Source organism: Gambusia affinis, linkage group LG24 (genome assembly GCF_019740435.1).
Source record: "Gambusia affinis linkage group LG24, SWU_Gaff_1.0, whole genome shotgun sequence".
Classification (NCBI taxonomy): domain Eukaryota; kingdom Metazoa; phylum Chordata; class Actinopteri; order Cyprinodontiformes; family Poeciliidae; genus Gambusia; species Gambusia affinis.
The window spans coordinates 8,137,527-8,153,127 of NC_057891.1; the positions used below are offsets into that span (position 1 = coordinate 8,137,527).

Genomic DNA, 15,601 nt, shown 5'->3' on the forward strand with positions numbered 1-15,601 from the left:
GCTGGCTAGTCTGAAGGAGCTGAGTGGGGTGTCGCAGGGGAGCACAGAAGTTTGGGAGCAGCTGCTCTGAGGTGAGGCTGCATGTTGAAGGCGGAGCTGGGTCCACCCAGGCGTTTTGCATAGCTGGTTGCCCAGAGCGATTGAAGGATTTCTCAACCATGCATCTAAAAAATCAAGGCGACTCTCCATGTATGTTTTTGAGGAGGGCATAACATTACAACATGATTTTAAAAAAAGCCACAAAAAAGTTGATTTTACCAAAAACTGCCCTCTTAAAGCAGAACTTCAGAGAATTGAGGATCGTGTTTGATTTGTGCAGATGATTTGTGTGCTGCTGTGTGAACTTCACCATCTTAGACATGCTTGTAAACCTCTGAAGTGCTCCTTCTCTGCCATCGTCTGTTTTCTGTACTCCCCCACCACCCCCCTACACAATCTTGCCTTTATTTCCTGCAGTGACATCATAACCGCCCCTGCTCGCTCAGAGCCCTTCCCTTCTTCCCACTTCCTGCTCCAGACAGGAAATGAGCAGAACTTTTAGACCGGGGAGACAAGGACACACCTGTGTCCACCACACTGAACCCTGTGTGTGACGTTAACTGATGACACAAGGTAGGTGTGTATACTTTTGGAGTGGGCTGCTTTCACTTTAATTTAAATAGACGCTTTCCCTCCTGAATATACAAGCAAGCTTGAGCTGCTTTTGTAGCACTTCTGCGTCTTGATGGCAAGCCGATCTTGTTTGTCTGCGCGTGTGCCGCAGACCTGCCTTTGTTTTCAGCAGCGGAGCAGCTGCGAAGCGGCCCCTTCTCTGTTGTGACTGAGGCAACTGTTGTTCCCTGCAGCTGCGCAGACCCATGTGTCACTGCCACACCTGTTCAATAGCCTTGTGTTGACTGAGTGATATCACGCGTCGACCGTCTGCAAATTACAAGAGCGGCCTGACCTGTAATCTAATGGGGCAATTATGTTCTGTTTTTTTTTTTCATAATTTTTTTTATGGCACGTGTGGAAGGATGACTCAAGTCATCATACTGTCTCTTTACAGCACTCTCTCTCTGCGTTGTTGCAGGGAGTCTGTTTGCTGTGAAAACACACGCTCGGTTTTCTTTTGCCTGTAAGGCCACATGCAGCGTCCGAACAACAGTTGGCGTGCAGGAAAGCAAAGGAAACAGCTGAGGCCAGCAGGAACAGCTTCACTGGAGTTAGCCACAACATCAGCTGCCTCCCTCTCACACACTCCACAACTAAGTCACATTTACAGTTTGATTTAGCATGTTGGTCCAGTATGAGTTAGATTGAGTTTTTTAGCAGTACTTTGTCAATAGATGTGGCACCAAAAGGAGCGCAAATGAACATTATTCCCATTGTTAAATACAATAGAGGATCTATGATACGTGGGGTTCCTCTTCCCCACTTTTAAGTATGGTTGAGAATCTGTGATGCTGTGGGCTTGTTTTTGCTCAAAATGACCTCAAAACTGCCGCAGTGTGTAGAAATGTTTGTTTAAAATGCTTACTTACCCTGAGCAACCTCCTAATGTATGACTCAGCTCTGTAGTGAGTAAATGACCCATTGAAGTGTTAAAACTCGCAGACTCATGAGTCACATTGACACACATACTTAATAGTTTGAGCAAGGCTTGTGCTTTGACTCATGTTAGAAATTACTGGGTAAGACATGGTACCGTTTTCATCCAGCTGTGCGGATTTATCTGGGTAGTTTTCCTCCCTATAAGTTGAATTGTTTTAATTTAAAAGTGTTAGCAGGAACACTGGCTGATTGCTTTAAGAACTTCACAGAGAACATTTCTCTGACTGTGCGAGTCATTTTGTCTGAGCACAGTTAAGTCTCTCGCTCAAGCACCCTTCCCAGTTAATCCTCGGCATTCTTGTGACGGAGAACTCGCTGCGATCCGTTCCAGCTGTCGAGTGTCTCTGTTCTTCTGCAGCGCGAATAGAAACACGAAAGTCCGTCTGTGGCGTTTTGACTAAAGATGTCAACTTGAGCGAGTTGACATCAGGCTCAGTCAGAAACTTGCTCATGTCTGATCATGGTTTCCGTTTTGTTTATTGTTTTTTTCCAGGGGATAAAAGCCCAGCTGCAGAGTGGAGTGGTGGTCTGACCTTTACCCTCAGTAGGAAGAAAAGAAAAGCCACTTCAGAGGTAAGAGTTCCTGTAAATTATAGTTGGTAAATGCTGGCATTGCTGTTTTTCCTTGTGGGGAAAGAAAGGGCAGGTTTCTGGAAAGCATCAAGCCCAGAGTTCCTATACAGTTTTTTAAAGTGTGGAATGGGATCCAGGTCTTTTCCAGCTCTGCCATATTTATAAGTGAACTTTGGTGTCTGCTATTGTAAATGTGTAGGAAATGTGTAGGAATCCTGCAGACAGCTTCCTGTGAAGCTCTGTTTCTGGTGACCTAATGTCCTGGCTATAATGCAGTCTCGCCGACATGCGTGTCTGGGCCTCTACGCTCTCAAACCAGCACCATCAGTCATCTGACTGAAATGCATTTTTAACTCAGTGGCATTCCCTGTTGACAATAGAGATCTGTGTTGTTTGCTTGTTGTTGTGAGTTCAGAGTTTGAGGAGCCTACAGGTTACGCCCCAAAAAGCCTCCAGAAGGTTGTGTAAATCAGAGCTAAATGAGAGGGAAGAGGGGAGTCTTTCTCACCGAAGGAGATGATAATTCTTGACTTAAGTGGAAGCATGTGAGGTTGAATCGTAGCTGTGGTTTGCAGAAAGATGTTCTGCTTTAAAGCATTTAAAAGTTTCCTCTTTGCTGTTTGTGTCGTTGGTTGTCAAACTGAACTTATTTCTTTACTAAAGAGACAGAGATTCTCACAGCATGACATGGAGGTCTGTTGGTTAACACAGGACGCCATTCCCAGTTTTCACCAATAAATTGGCGTTATGTTCCACAGAAAACCAAGGAATATGCACTGTACTTTTTTTTTTTTTTTTACTAGGGTTGTAAAGGTACACAACAGTCACAGTTTGGTATGTATTTGGTGTTTAATGTCATGATCCAATGCACTTCAGTCAAGGGAAATAAATTAAACATGCTACTTTTTGTACTTCAATCAGAAGTAAACTAATTTTAAGAAATTGGTAAAGTATAGAACTGATTGGCGATTTGGTTTGATTTTTTTTAAAAAAGGAATAAAGTAGAATTAGAAGGCATTGTCAATGCCTGGATAAAAATACTGGCATTGACAATGGTTAACAAGTGGTTATACAACAATATAACCACTTGAGAACAGTCAGTTTTGAGGTTTAGACATTTTTGAATAAGATTGTACCATATTTGAGAGTTTTTTTTTTTTCAATTTTTGATACAGAATTGTCCCAAATATTCCTACCTAAAAACAAAGTCAAAATAACTTGTAGAATCCTTCTTTCAACCAGCTGACCAGCAGTATGCAGCGATACTGTGGGCTTCATTCAGCCAGAGAAAAAGATAAAGCTGCTGCTTTTCTCTGTCGTTCGGACAGATGAATCTGTGTTTAGACTACTGACTTAACATTGTGTGACTGTGATGAGCCGACGACTCACGGAGCACAAGACCTTCTGATAGGAAAAGCTAAACAAAACAAACACAAATAATCCACCAGACCTGAGCTTGTGGCGATTCACACTGCTTCAGTGTCACTCACAGACTCCCACTAACACCTCCACTCAGCTGTTGGCACACCCGTCGCCACAGCCGTGCGCATCACGCACAGCTGATCACAGTTATCATGGCAACTGTTTTCTTCAGGCGCTTCCAAAACGCCACCCTTGAGCCGATCTCTCCTGCTGGTTCTGAGATGCAGCCCATGAAGGCGTTTGGGGGGGATGTGGTATGCGATTGTGCGTTCTTGGCACAGCGAGGAATGCTGGAGGAGGTACGGCTGGAAACGAGTCCGGCAAATTTTTCGGGTCTGCCCGATGAGACGGATGAGAACAAACTATCCGCAGCTGCAGGAGGGATATGGACACATCAGCAGACAGTACTTTTTAATTGCTTCAATTGATCAAACGTACACTCAAGGATTGCCTATATCCTTGTCATTTATGTCATTTTTCAAAATAAAATTAGTTTTCTTACTTAATAAATGACGTCATTATTTGCATCTTTTGTTGCATTTCTAATACTGTGTAAAAAAACGACCTATATGGTTAAATGAAATATCTGCAGAATTTGAAAATTTTATCCAATTAATCATCAGAATACTCAATCAATTACTAAAATAATTGTCAGCTGCAGCCCTAAACTGAAAACATAATGGCACCAACTATATAATGCAACTCAAATGTTGTTGATCCTTCTAAGAAGCTCACAATCCCTGCAAAAACAACCATGCTTACTGTGATTAATGTAATTTGTTTCATCAATAAATCTCTGTCCGCTTAATCAAACTGACTGCCTTTGCGGGGAAACGCTGACAGAAATATGAAGTGTCGATAAATAACACATTCTCTAAAAGCTTTCCGGCATATAACATTGTCAGGTATGCCACTTTTTGATACCTGTTTGCAGAAAGCATTGATTCGAAGCAGCATTGACTCTGATTAAATCACACTGCAGGTGGCAGTCTGGTTTATTTAAACCCTCCGCTGACCAAACGCTGAATAAATAATCTCTGTGTTCCCAGCCTCTGCTGCTGCAGCAGCAGTGCTGCATCATGCTTAAAAGTTGGTGTGTGAACATATTACAGCAGAGCACCTGAGCCCCTCTGTTTGTGTGTATATATGGAGTGTATGCATCTGGGTGGAACCTGATATCTTTAGGGAAAAGATAGGAATATTGATTTCACATTTGGACTACAGGGAAGCTGACGCATCCTCTGTAATGTTTGTTCATGAGCGAACAGAGTTGACGTTTTGAGAGCTGTCACCTTGCACAGGTCAACCTTTGTGTTTCTTGTTTATTTTATTGCTGATGTTTCCGTGCAGACAGACAATGGAACCCAGCACATGGTTGTTCTGTTTGTGGCTGCAGGGACTAGCGTAGCGTAGCGAGTGATGAGGCTCGTGTGGCAGAGATCCGCGCGTGTGCACGTGTGTTGCCATGACAATTGCTGCTGAATTTCGTCTCGCCGTGATACTGGTGAGCTTGCTGCGTCCTCACACTTCTCACCCACCAGTGTGACCGTGCACTTCCACTATCCCCCTCCTCTCCAGGTTGGGTTTGTGCAGCTCTTGCTCTCCATCTGTCTGCCTCTCCTCTCTCCGGCCCCCGTCAGCTCTTTATGCACCCCTCCTTCTTAATTGGCTGTATAAACCGTCCGGGACCGCTGTGTCACGCCACGCTCGACTGATCCTGACTCCGTATGTGTGCGTTTGATTGGTGGCCGTTGCTCGTGCTTGACTGATGTCACCAGAGCCGCTGCTTTGGCGATCAGCCCTGGACTCTATTCACAGTCTAATGGTGGCTCTTCCCCCGTTATTGTGTCTATCCATCAACCCCTTTCTTCCGATGCTGCACTTAACCAGCTCCTCACAACAGTCCCTCCTTTCTATGTGATCTATGTCACTTCTTTTACTACCGCAGTCCTGATATGAAAAAACAGTGACATTAATAACAAAAGTATTACAGTATTTTCCACATTTCAGAAATTATGCCAGACATCGGTGACTGCTAAAGAGGCACTAATCAGATATTTTGTTGTCTGATTAAAGGTTTGTTTGTTTTTTGCATCACTGAAAATTATTACAATCCTCCAAATTTATCTAAATAAAAGACAACTATACAAAAAGAACAACATATGTCCTTGAAAAAAGGCCCTGAAGAACAACAAAATTTGCTGGATAATAAATTGTCTCAGAAGTTATTGCAATAAATATAAAATTGTTGCTCTGAAACCATTTTCAAGTAATACCACCGCAAAGGCAAGAACAAATTCTCAAAGATTAATAAACTTAAAATCTTAGTGAACTTTTCACACTGAACTGGAAGAAATTTTAAATATCCAAAATAAGCAAAATAAATAAATAAATAAATAAATACTATAAACTAAATTAATTACAAAGTCTGTGCAAACAAAACTCCCCTTTAAAAAACAAGAGTAGTTAAGATCGGTGCATCAGACTGAAGACTTTTTTTCATCCAGCTTCTGGTTTTAATTTGTCATGCGATTAATTCATTTATTGCTTATTGCAACGTGTCTGCGTCAAAGGACAGATTTCTTCTCACATCATGTATTTAGATTGAATTGTGCACGATTACTGGTAGAATTGGCATGCTTAACTTTCCTGTATTAGCGATTTAAATTTAGCTCCCTTAGCATTGCTTACTGCAAACTCTGTCTGGGTTTCCTGCAGAGTAGCTTGACCATGACTGTGAAGTTACCAAAAAACTGTTATTCATGAAAATTTTGGCCGCTTGTAACTGGAAGTCGTCATTTCTCACGTCCGACTTCATGAAACGCAAACAAACCGGCAAACAATGAACTGAGTTTATATTTATATTGTTGTTATAACCACTTAAAGTGCTCTACAGTAGAGCCGCATTACCCTAGTTGCACTCACAGATGCTAAAACATTGAGGTTTGGTGCCTTGCCTAGAGGCATATCAGCGTGTGGCAGTAGGAAGCGGAATCAAACCCACATCTTTCTGATTGCAAGATGAGCCACAGTTACCTGGGGATTACCCAAAATTGTCATGTACAGAAAATTGTAAGCAGAAAGTTATCAGATATAGGCTTCATCTTTGTTTTTATAACTAGAATCAACCCAGTATTTATCCATCTCAAACATTATTATGTTACCTTTAGATTGAAATATCACATTCACTAAAGGTCAAAGGTTTTGGTCAGACACAGCTAGTTAGAAGCTGGAGTTGAAACAAAACGCCACTCCTTTTATACGCAGAGGGTTTTTTCAGTTCCACAGTGAGTGGGTAGGTTTGTACTGCTTTATATGGTTTCTGTGTAATTGTGGTTTGGATTTAGTCATGAACAAGAAAGAAAAGGGTAAATAGCAGCGGATACGAGTGAGTGACTATCATCTGTGTTGCAAACATAGGCCTGGAAGTCATTAGACGTTCTCACATTTTGCAGAGAGATCGAATCTGTTTTATATCTCGGTGGCAGTGAGACCAAGCATTCAAGACCGGGAGGCTTTGTTCTTTGACGAAGGCCTCGATCTGACAGGCTCATCACACGCGATACCACAAGATGGGCTTTACAGGCTGTTAAGCTGGCTCATTGTGATGCCGAATGTCATTTGTGATATCTCATGTCTTGGGATTTCAGTGTCTGTTTTATGACTTCAGTTTATCCCATACAGGCTATTTTGACAACTAGATGCATGTATGTGTAAGTCATGAGTCATAATCTGTCTGGAAGCACATTTCATACTGGATGACATGAGCAAGAGGATGAAATTGATCCTGTTGAGGAAATCTTCAAATTGGACCATACTGTATATAAATAGCATGTATATATATATATTTGCTTATTAGTTTAATTGATTAAACTATGAGAGATATTCATCAGAAACATGCTCAAGTCTCCAGTGTTCTTAAAACTGCTTTATGTCTTGCCTTAATTAGTTGACTTTTTAAGGGATGAACAGTAGCACAGGCCACAAAAAATCAAAAATTTGAGTCTGAAAAGGGCAGGATTGCAATAATACAAAAGGGCAACATGATCAGCAACCAGTGAGGGGCCTCTTAAACTAGCTGCTAGGGTAACAAAAATGTAATAAACCTGATTAAGAAACTCAAGTTTTAATGGTATTTTTTTTGGCATGCAAAATGAAAATTATGCTCCACACCAACTTAAAAATAAACCCATTAGTAGCTTAATCTTATATTAGTTTAATTGGCTTCAAATGTGATTTAGCCTGCTAGGAGCATCGGAAGCTAATGTTAGCCGTTAGCATTGTTTTGTGAACATGTTTTCCCACCAGGAGGGTTAAGTGCACCACTTTGTCCCCAAATTATTCTCCTCCAACTTTGTACTGCATTTTAATTGGCCTATTAGCTGTAATCCTCAGACCCGACCGATTCAAAGCCACTCCTAGCAGTGGTGAAACTCCTGCATCTGCTGCCAGCGACTTTGAGAGCTTTAAATGTTTGTATCCCACTAAACTCTGAAGAATTCCCAATCTGTGTTTACAGCCAAGCACCGCAGCAGCTTTTCATCCTTTCTTAGAGTTCAGTGAGTTTCTGTTAACGACCTCTTGTTCCCTACTCTCTTATTTTCCATAGTGGTTCCCTTTAATTTTGCCTCACTTTGCTAGTATTATATAATTCGTTAAGGCTTTTCAGTTGGGAGGTGGCATTGCCAGGGAAATGAATATTAGAACAAGATTGATTCAGTTTTCAGTTCATGGTGACAACATTTAATCTAGAAATAGCCTGTTTAGAAATACTTGATGGAAAAATTACCTCAAGCGGAAGTATTTGGCCACCAAACTATTTATTTAGCTATGTAAATTTTCCACATCTCAGCCCTCGTATTTCCTGTCTGTCTGAAATATGAAAGGATGTATTTATAACCCACATTTATTGAGGTTTTGGTATTTGAATGCTAACTGGAAACACTGGTCATGAATCAGGCAAGATAGGACTTCCATGCTTCTCTGTCCCAGTTCAGTGAACAGAAAGCAGAGTTTCATGGTTACACGTAGAACATGTAACCATGGCTTTTTTATTTTTTTAAACAGGACTGTTGATGCCTGTTGCTAACTGAGACATCAGCAACTTACCGTCCTTGTAAACTCCTCAGACCCAAGACTACTACTTGTCTGGCCTGAAAGCTGAATCATAAAACTTGTTAGTCAATCTCATATGACGTTTTAATGGGAACCAAATGGTCAGGGATACTCTGTCGGCATTACACAAACTGAATCTAGCGAGGATTCAGCCAAGAAGACCCAGCCTGACCTGTGATGTAATTTCATGCATTTTTCTCCAACTAATGGAAAGAAGCAGAGAGATCTGGGGCCTCCTGGTGTAGATCTCTTGTTTTGTTTTTTTTAAGTGTACTATAAACTTGGTGCAAAAGTAAGAAAAGTTGTTTGCCGTTATGCAGTTCAATCAATTGTACCGAAAAAAAGGGATTTTTTTCTTCTGGTACAACACACACAAATGTATAATCTATACAGATGTGGTGCAATTTAATTTAAGGACTTTCTAATGGCGAGAGACTTATTACCAAGAAGCTTTGTTATGACAAAGACATAATCAACCAAATCCTTTGATCTGACATGATATCAGTGGTTTGTGTGTCAAGTTTGGTGTGAAATGATCCTGCAGGCGGGACCAGACATTCCAAGTCATGTGACTAGAAGTCAGGGAGTTAGTCACTTATTAACCTACTTTCTCTGGTGACAAAAATACACAGTGCACAAAGGGAGAGGTGCTTGACCAAAAATCCAACACTTTTAAGCGTTTCATCAGCAGTATTCAAAATTTACATACACTATCCATTTCTTTTGTTACACAGTCATTACTCTGCGCTCTTCTAATCTGCTTGACACTCTTTGAAATGAACGGCTAAAGATAGATATCTGTTCTTTTCCTTCGCTTTTCCTCCTCCCACCTCTTTGCTGTGGTCAGGGCTAAGTGCTATACTTTCTCTAGTTTCATGAGAAAAGTTTTTCAGTGTAAGACTGCCTTTCTGTTTCTGATTAGCGATTTACAAGTTAGTTGGTCTAAGTTTGATCGGTTTCTCCTTGATCCGCTGTGACCATGCAGTGACTGGCTGATAAAATTCAAATAGTAAAAAATGTATTTAATGTGTTCAAGATATCTCGATTTCCTAAGTTTTAGAAACTGTCAAAATCAGATTCTGCAGGCCAGACCTCAAAGAAAACCAATAATCAGTATCGGCTGGAAAATTGGTGCATCTTATTCTGACAAAAACAGACTCTACTTTCTTCTCTTTATTCCTTTTTTTGTTGATTCGTCAGCTACAGCAGCAATTGTTCACAAAAAGACCTAGGAAAAGAGACTCCTCTGGGAAGTCCTCTGACCTCTGCTCATTCAGTTTAGACCTCTGACCCATCCAGATCAATGTCGGTCATGCTCAGACAAGAAAGAATAGCGTAGCTCTGTATCAGGAGGGAAAAGGCCATGGCTGGCTTTCAGTGGTGATGATGCTCCTGCACATACACACTCTCAGACACACAGCAGCTTCCTTCCAGCCCTGTATCTTGACCAGGTCATGGTCCATAAGCTTAAAAGCTGGCCGCAGGTGGTAATTCACTTAAACCTGCAGCAGGATCTCTGGTTGAGGCTGTTATTCCATTAGGATGACATAACTAGAGTCATTGTCGAAGATTGCTTTGTTTTAGGTTATGCACTGATTGTTACTCTGGGGTTTTTTTTTGTTTTTGTTTTTTTTTTACCTTATTTTTGTCTAGATTTAATCAAGACTGACACTTCATCTGCTGTAAATTAAATCAGGGTTCTATACAGGCTGGAAAGGTCTTGAAGATATGGAACCTAAGGATTTTCTGGGTCAATGTTGACAAAATTAAACCATGGATCCTGTTTTTCCTATTTGAAATTTGAGTCTAGAAAATATTGTGTCGATAAATGTGTAGTAACCCTGAATCAAGTGTTGGTGAGTGTCGCTGGAGCCACATGTACCCAAATCAAGAATCAAGAAATAATGACTGAATTGTAATCTGGTGAACCACAAGGCCTCAGTAAATGGTCCATTTGATGCCTATAAGGGTGGAGGAGTCTGGACCTAATTTTCAACTCGTCTTCCCACACCCTCATGTCCCTCCTCTTCCCAGTAAGTGGTGCAGAAAACAGAAGGACAGCTGGAGTTTCCTGACACCGAGCGGGTCATAAGAGAAATGAGGAATTCTGCACATCCAGGCCATTTCCTGTTCCGCCTCGCACACTCGCTTGCGAGAGGATGGATGTAATTTCAAACACGTTCGCTCCCAGATTTACTTGGTTTGTTTTTAGGTTGCACATGCATATCCCACCTTCTTATTCAAGCTGATGGGCCAAGTCCCAATGCCAAGGCAGGAAGCTATCCATCATCAACGCTGTAATGCGACACTGTAACAAGTGTCTCCCAACTGCTGTGGGGTTTCAGTCTGTGTTGCCATCCAGTACTGCCACATAGACTTCAAGCTTTTACCTCTCTCCTGTAACACAGCACAGATTTCAAACAGCTTTTCCTGTAGAAGCTCAGGAATTCCCATAAAAGCATAAAAAACCAAATCTTTTGCTGGATCAAACGAATGAGGGTCATCAGAGGGGTTAATCCTGGTTCTGTACGGACCCAACTGGTGACTGACACGATAGTGACACCGTCTGAAAACATCAATGGGATTAGTGGGGAATAGTCCATCAGACGGCTCTGGATGGAGATTGCTGGACTGTCCCAAAGGATCGACTCACATTTACTGTCCACAGATCTTCATATTGTGATTGATAATATCTCCTCCTCATGTTCTAGTTAAAATATTCACGTATTGCTTTTCAGCTCCAACCACCAACCATATTAAGACGTTAATGTTACCTGCAGCTTTACTGGGTTCAATATGTTGCCTTTAAAGATGCTAAATTATTATCCATAAATGGAAGTATTTGCTGTATTAAAGGTGGTGATTCAAAAGCATTTTTGCTTCAGAAAAATGTCTGTTTTCCATGACACTTGAAAGGTTGATTTTCATTTGTTTTTTCAAGATTTTTAGGTGTTCTCGCACATATATGCGGTGGATTTTGTTTTGTATTTGATTAGAGATGTAGATACGTTTGACAAAATTTGATTAAAAATCAAAAAGTTGTTCATAAAATAAAACAGTCTAAACTCCTATTAAGAGTATGTGCCTATTCTTTAAGTTTTATCTTTTTATTTATGCCATCAGTTGAAACAAAGCCTCTTCTTGATTTAACGTTTTGCTTTCCAATGAAATGACTTCATTTCTATTCAGCTGAGCTACTCTTTCTGTCCACTTGGGGGTGCTGTGTCACTAAAAACATCTGTGAAGTCCCTCAGTTTAACACATTTCAGTCCTTATTGTGGCCTTAAATGTTGTGTGTGGCCTTTAATTTCTCCTGCATCACTTTCACTGGCTGTCCTGGAATAAACTGGTGTCTTCTCATCCCATCCCTATAATCTATAATATAGTCGTTTCACATTTTTGTGTGTGCAGATGGATCAGGTGTCGGACGACGAGCTGGACCACGGGGCGGAGGAGGACAGCGACAAGGAGGACCAGGACCTGGACAAGATGTTTGGGGCCTGGCTGGGTGAGCTGGACAAGCTCACACAGGTAGGCAGACAGGCAGGAGGAAATAAGGAAGAGGTTGTATCCATGGCAACCGTAACACTGCTAATCCTGTCTCTGTTTCCTAGCAACTCTCCCCTTCACTTTACATTGTGCAGATATGCAACGCTGTGTGTGAGACACTGAGGAGCATTGCAGTCAGACGTGGTTGTTATGATCCTCTGCCTTGGTTGTGTTTCAGTGTTTGCTGATTTTTTTTGTTTGTTTGTTTGTTTGTTTTTTCATTCATCATAGAGTCTGGATGATGGTCGGCCACAAAAAGCACTGCAGAAGCCGCCTCTCAGGCAGGAGACGAACATAGCCAACTTCTCCTACCGCTTCTCTATGTACAACATAAATGGTGAGACTCGGGTGTCAAAAGGCAGCACAACGAAAATAATTCCCCAATTTATTGAGTTCCCTCCATAATGAACCTACTTCCTCCTCCATCCCTTGTGAAATCTTTTCACAGAGGCTCTGAATCAGGGAGACACCGTCGACCTGGATGCCCTCATGGCCGACCTTTGCTCCATCGAGCAAGAGCTGAGCACCATCTCCAAACCAAACTCAGCATCTCGCAGCCAGAACAAGGGACAACAGAGGGGCCCCGGGGGCCGCAGTGCCAGCACCAAGCACCCTAGCACCAGTGGAGGGGGAAACAGCGGAGGTAGTTCAGTCTCTTTACAAGCGTGCTGCATTTTAAGGAGATTGTGTCATGAGTTACTCCCCTGCTTTGTGTGCAAATCAAAGGTCAGCAGAATTACAAAGACTTGAGTTTGACTCTCTCGGGATAGATAGGTACTTTTAAATGAGTCACTGTGAAGGGAGAATGAGCGCCGGCTTTGTTCTCCGCTGGTTCAGAATAGAAAAGGCTGACCAAATGAGCAGCGGCTCACAGGAAGCAGGAGTCAGTCAGACTCTGTCCAGTCACAGAAAAATACACAAAAGGGCTTTTATGAAAGGATCTCTTGCTCTTTCACTAGGTTTTGTGTTTTTTTGAAGAATATTAAAAATTGTTTTTCAATTTGAAATTTAAAAAATATCCCTCCACATCCACGTTGGCTTCATTAAGGATGAAGTGGTTGAGCTGATAAAGAAGAGTAAATGAAGTTGGGATCCAGTTTTTTATTTCTAGAGATTAACTATGAGAGCAGGATGTTTTCATCCATCCGTCTATTCTTCTGTCCATCCTGACATCTGTAGATATATCTGCCATAAATGTGTTTAAGTTTTGTGTTTTTATGCTTGAAATGGGCAAGCATAGAGTCTAAAAACTCCGGAGAGTCTGAAAACTTCATTTGTAAAAAATCTAAAGAAAGGGATTTCTGAACATGTGGAAGTTGGCTGTTTTTGTGGTAGATCACTTCTGTGTTTTCAGTGGGGCTTTTTTTCTTAAACATTTCCTTCAGGAAGCACGAGCAGCAGTGCCAGAGCGTCGCCGGCCAGCACGGTTCGGGGCGGCAGCGCCAGCTCTCGACCCGCGGCCTCCAACATCTCCCTGGATGACATCACTTCCCAGCTGGAGAAGGCCTCCCTCAGCATGGACGAAGCGGCGCGTCAGACTTCCTCTTCTTCTTCCACTTCGTCTTCCTCGTCTTCAGTGTCCTCCACAGCTTTGCGGCGCCCCTCCTCCGGATCGTCCGGTGGCGGGCAGCACCGCAGAACCGGCTCGGTGGGCACGGCCTGTGAGCAGGAGGCTCAGTCGCAGCGCTCCAGCATGAATTCGGCGTGCGCCTCGGCTTCCAGCATGGACTCCCTGGATGTGGATAAAGGGATGACAGGAGGAGAGGCAGACGAGCAGGGCAGTCCGAGCTCGCAGGGGCAGAACCAGACCAGCACAGAGGTATGATGTTTGCACGGAAACCAAATACAGAGCACACAGCAAAATAAGGGGGATAGTTTGAGTTGCATGTTTTTGGTGCGTGTTGTGCATTCTCTTGTGTAATGAAACCCACTGCAATCTACAAAGTTTTGGATTGCAATGTTAACAACTTTTTCTGGGCTCCTGGAACTCACCACCGGCTCTCCGACTAAACCAGATGAACCTCTAAAGCAGTCTTTCTCAAACTGTGGTAATCAAGGTAGTGCATGCAAATAACCGTTTATTTGCTGTGATAACGTACAGTTAGCTTACCAAAGGATTGTTTTTAAAAATAGTAATGGAGAAGTGGCTTAAGACTAGGTCACTCAAAAGAAAAGCCGACGATACCAGTGGAAAGAAAACACCAGGACTACTTATGTAGTCAGAGAAATTCATGTCTGCATGAGTAGTTTTCAGTTTCTCGGTGAAAGTTTACAAAACTGTTTTAAGACAGTGTTACAATACGTAGCATGCTGAGTGCGAGGTGGTGAGCAGCGCTGCGCCCCACGTTGACTAACTGCATCTAAACACCTAAAATAAAATGATAGATTATGTTGGGCTTTCCTCAGGCTGAAAGAAAATGTTTGTTTCTACCAAGCAACTCAACTTTATTTTTCTTTTATCCTGCTTCTAAATCACAAACAGTTCTAAAATAGAATTAATGCACACAACACTTGGGGGAAAAAAAAAAAATCCTTTTTCCAGGTTGCGTTATTGCGGCGATAATTTAAAGTTAGGTGGTCCGCGAGTGTTTAATCCTCAGCCTGAAAAGGTTTGAGAAACACTTCTCTAAAGTGTTGGTAAGACTCATTTAATCTGCTTTTATGCAAAGCAAATCTCATCTTTATTCCAAGCCTGTAGAAGCCCGAAGAAAAACAGGCGTCCAAAAAAATAAAGGAAAACAAGTCGGGTCACAACAACCATGTCATCCTGCATGTCTCCCTCTCTCTCCTGCATGTGTTCACTTTGTTTCTGTTTGCATCCTTTGATTTATCGATGGCCTCTTCCCACAAACACACACGCACCCGCTCGTCTGCCTGCCTGCCCGCCTGCCTGCACCTTCCGACTTTCCCAGCATGTCACACTGCGACGGGCCTGCAGTAGTCCGGCCAGACGCCAGCTTGACTTCACCTCCCGCGAGGGTGAAGTGGACCAGGCCACTGTAAGTTTGCGTGTGGGGAGGACAGTCAACTATGATTGTGGAAAATAACTTTTATGGTTTTAAAATTGTTGTGTGTTCAAATTAGGTTTTTGGGAATGTTTTACACCTGTTTTTCTTTAAAAACAAAAACAAGAAAAACATTTAGCAAATCAAATGGTTATTTTTGTATGGATGTGGTTTTCAGATTTTTGGTTCGATTGAAACCCGTTTTTGCAGCGCTACAATCGTAATATTTCAGTTTTGTTCATAAAACAATGAGATATAAAACCTGCTGTAAAATGACATGTGAAGGCAGCTGAATTGTAAGTGAAACTACATCTGAATTTGCCTCACACTTCACAGTCTTTCCT

At 42.0% G+C, this 15,601-nt stretch overlaps 1 protein-coding gene across 8 annotated transcripts in view; it reads left to right on the top strand.

Moving 5' to 3' along the window:
- The window catches only part of raph1b (Ras association (RalGDS/AF-6) and pleckstrin homology domains 1b), a 41,270-nt gene that overhangs the window by 13,779 nt on the left and 11,890 nt on the right, over window positions 1–15,601 (top strand). For 3 of the 8 annotated variants that reach the window (XM_044110427.1, XM_044110426.1, XM_044110428.1), the window contains exons 2-7: window positions 2,087–2,166; window positions 12,115–12,234; window positions 12,484–12,589; window positions 12,701–12,895; window positions 13,638–14,071; window positions 15,165–15,251. In XM_044110427.1, the coding sequence (XP_043966362.1) occupies window positions 12,115–12,234; window positions 12,484–12,589; window positions 12,701–12,895; window positions 13,638–14,071; window positions 15,165–15,251 (942 nt within the window). In that variant the 5' untranslated portion in view covers window positions 2,087–2,166. Of the gene's footprint in view, window positions 1–2,086; window positions 2,167–5,071; window positions 5,093–12,114; window positions 12,235–12,483; window positions 12,590–12,700; window positions 12,896–13,637; window positions 14,072–15,164; window positions 15,252–15,601 lie in introns of those variants that run through there. The other 5 variants (XM_044110424.1, XM_044110430.1, XM_044110431.1 and 2 more) reach the window with 3 other exon arrangements.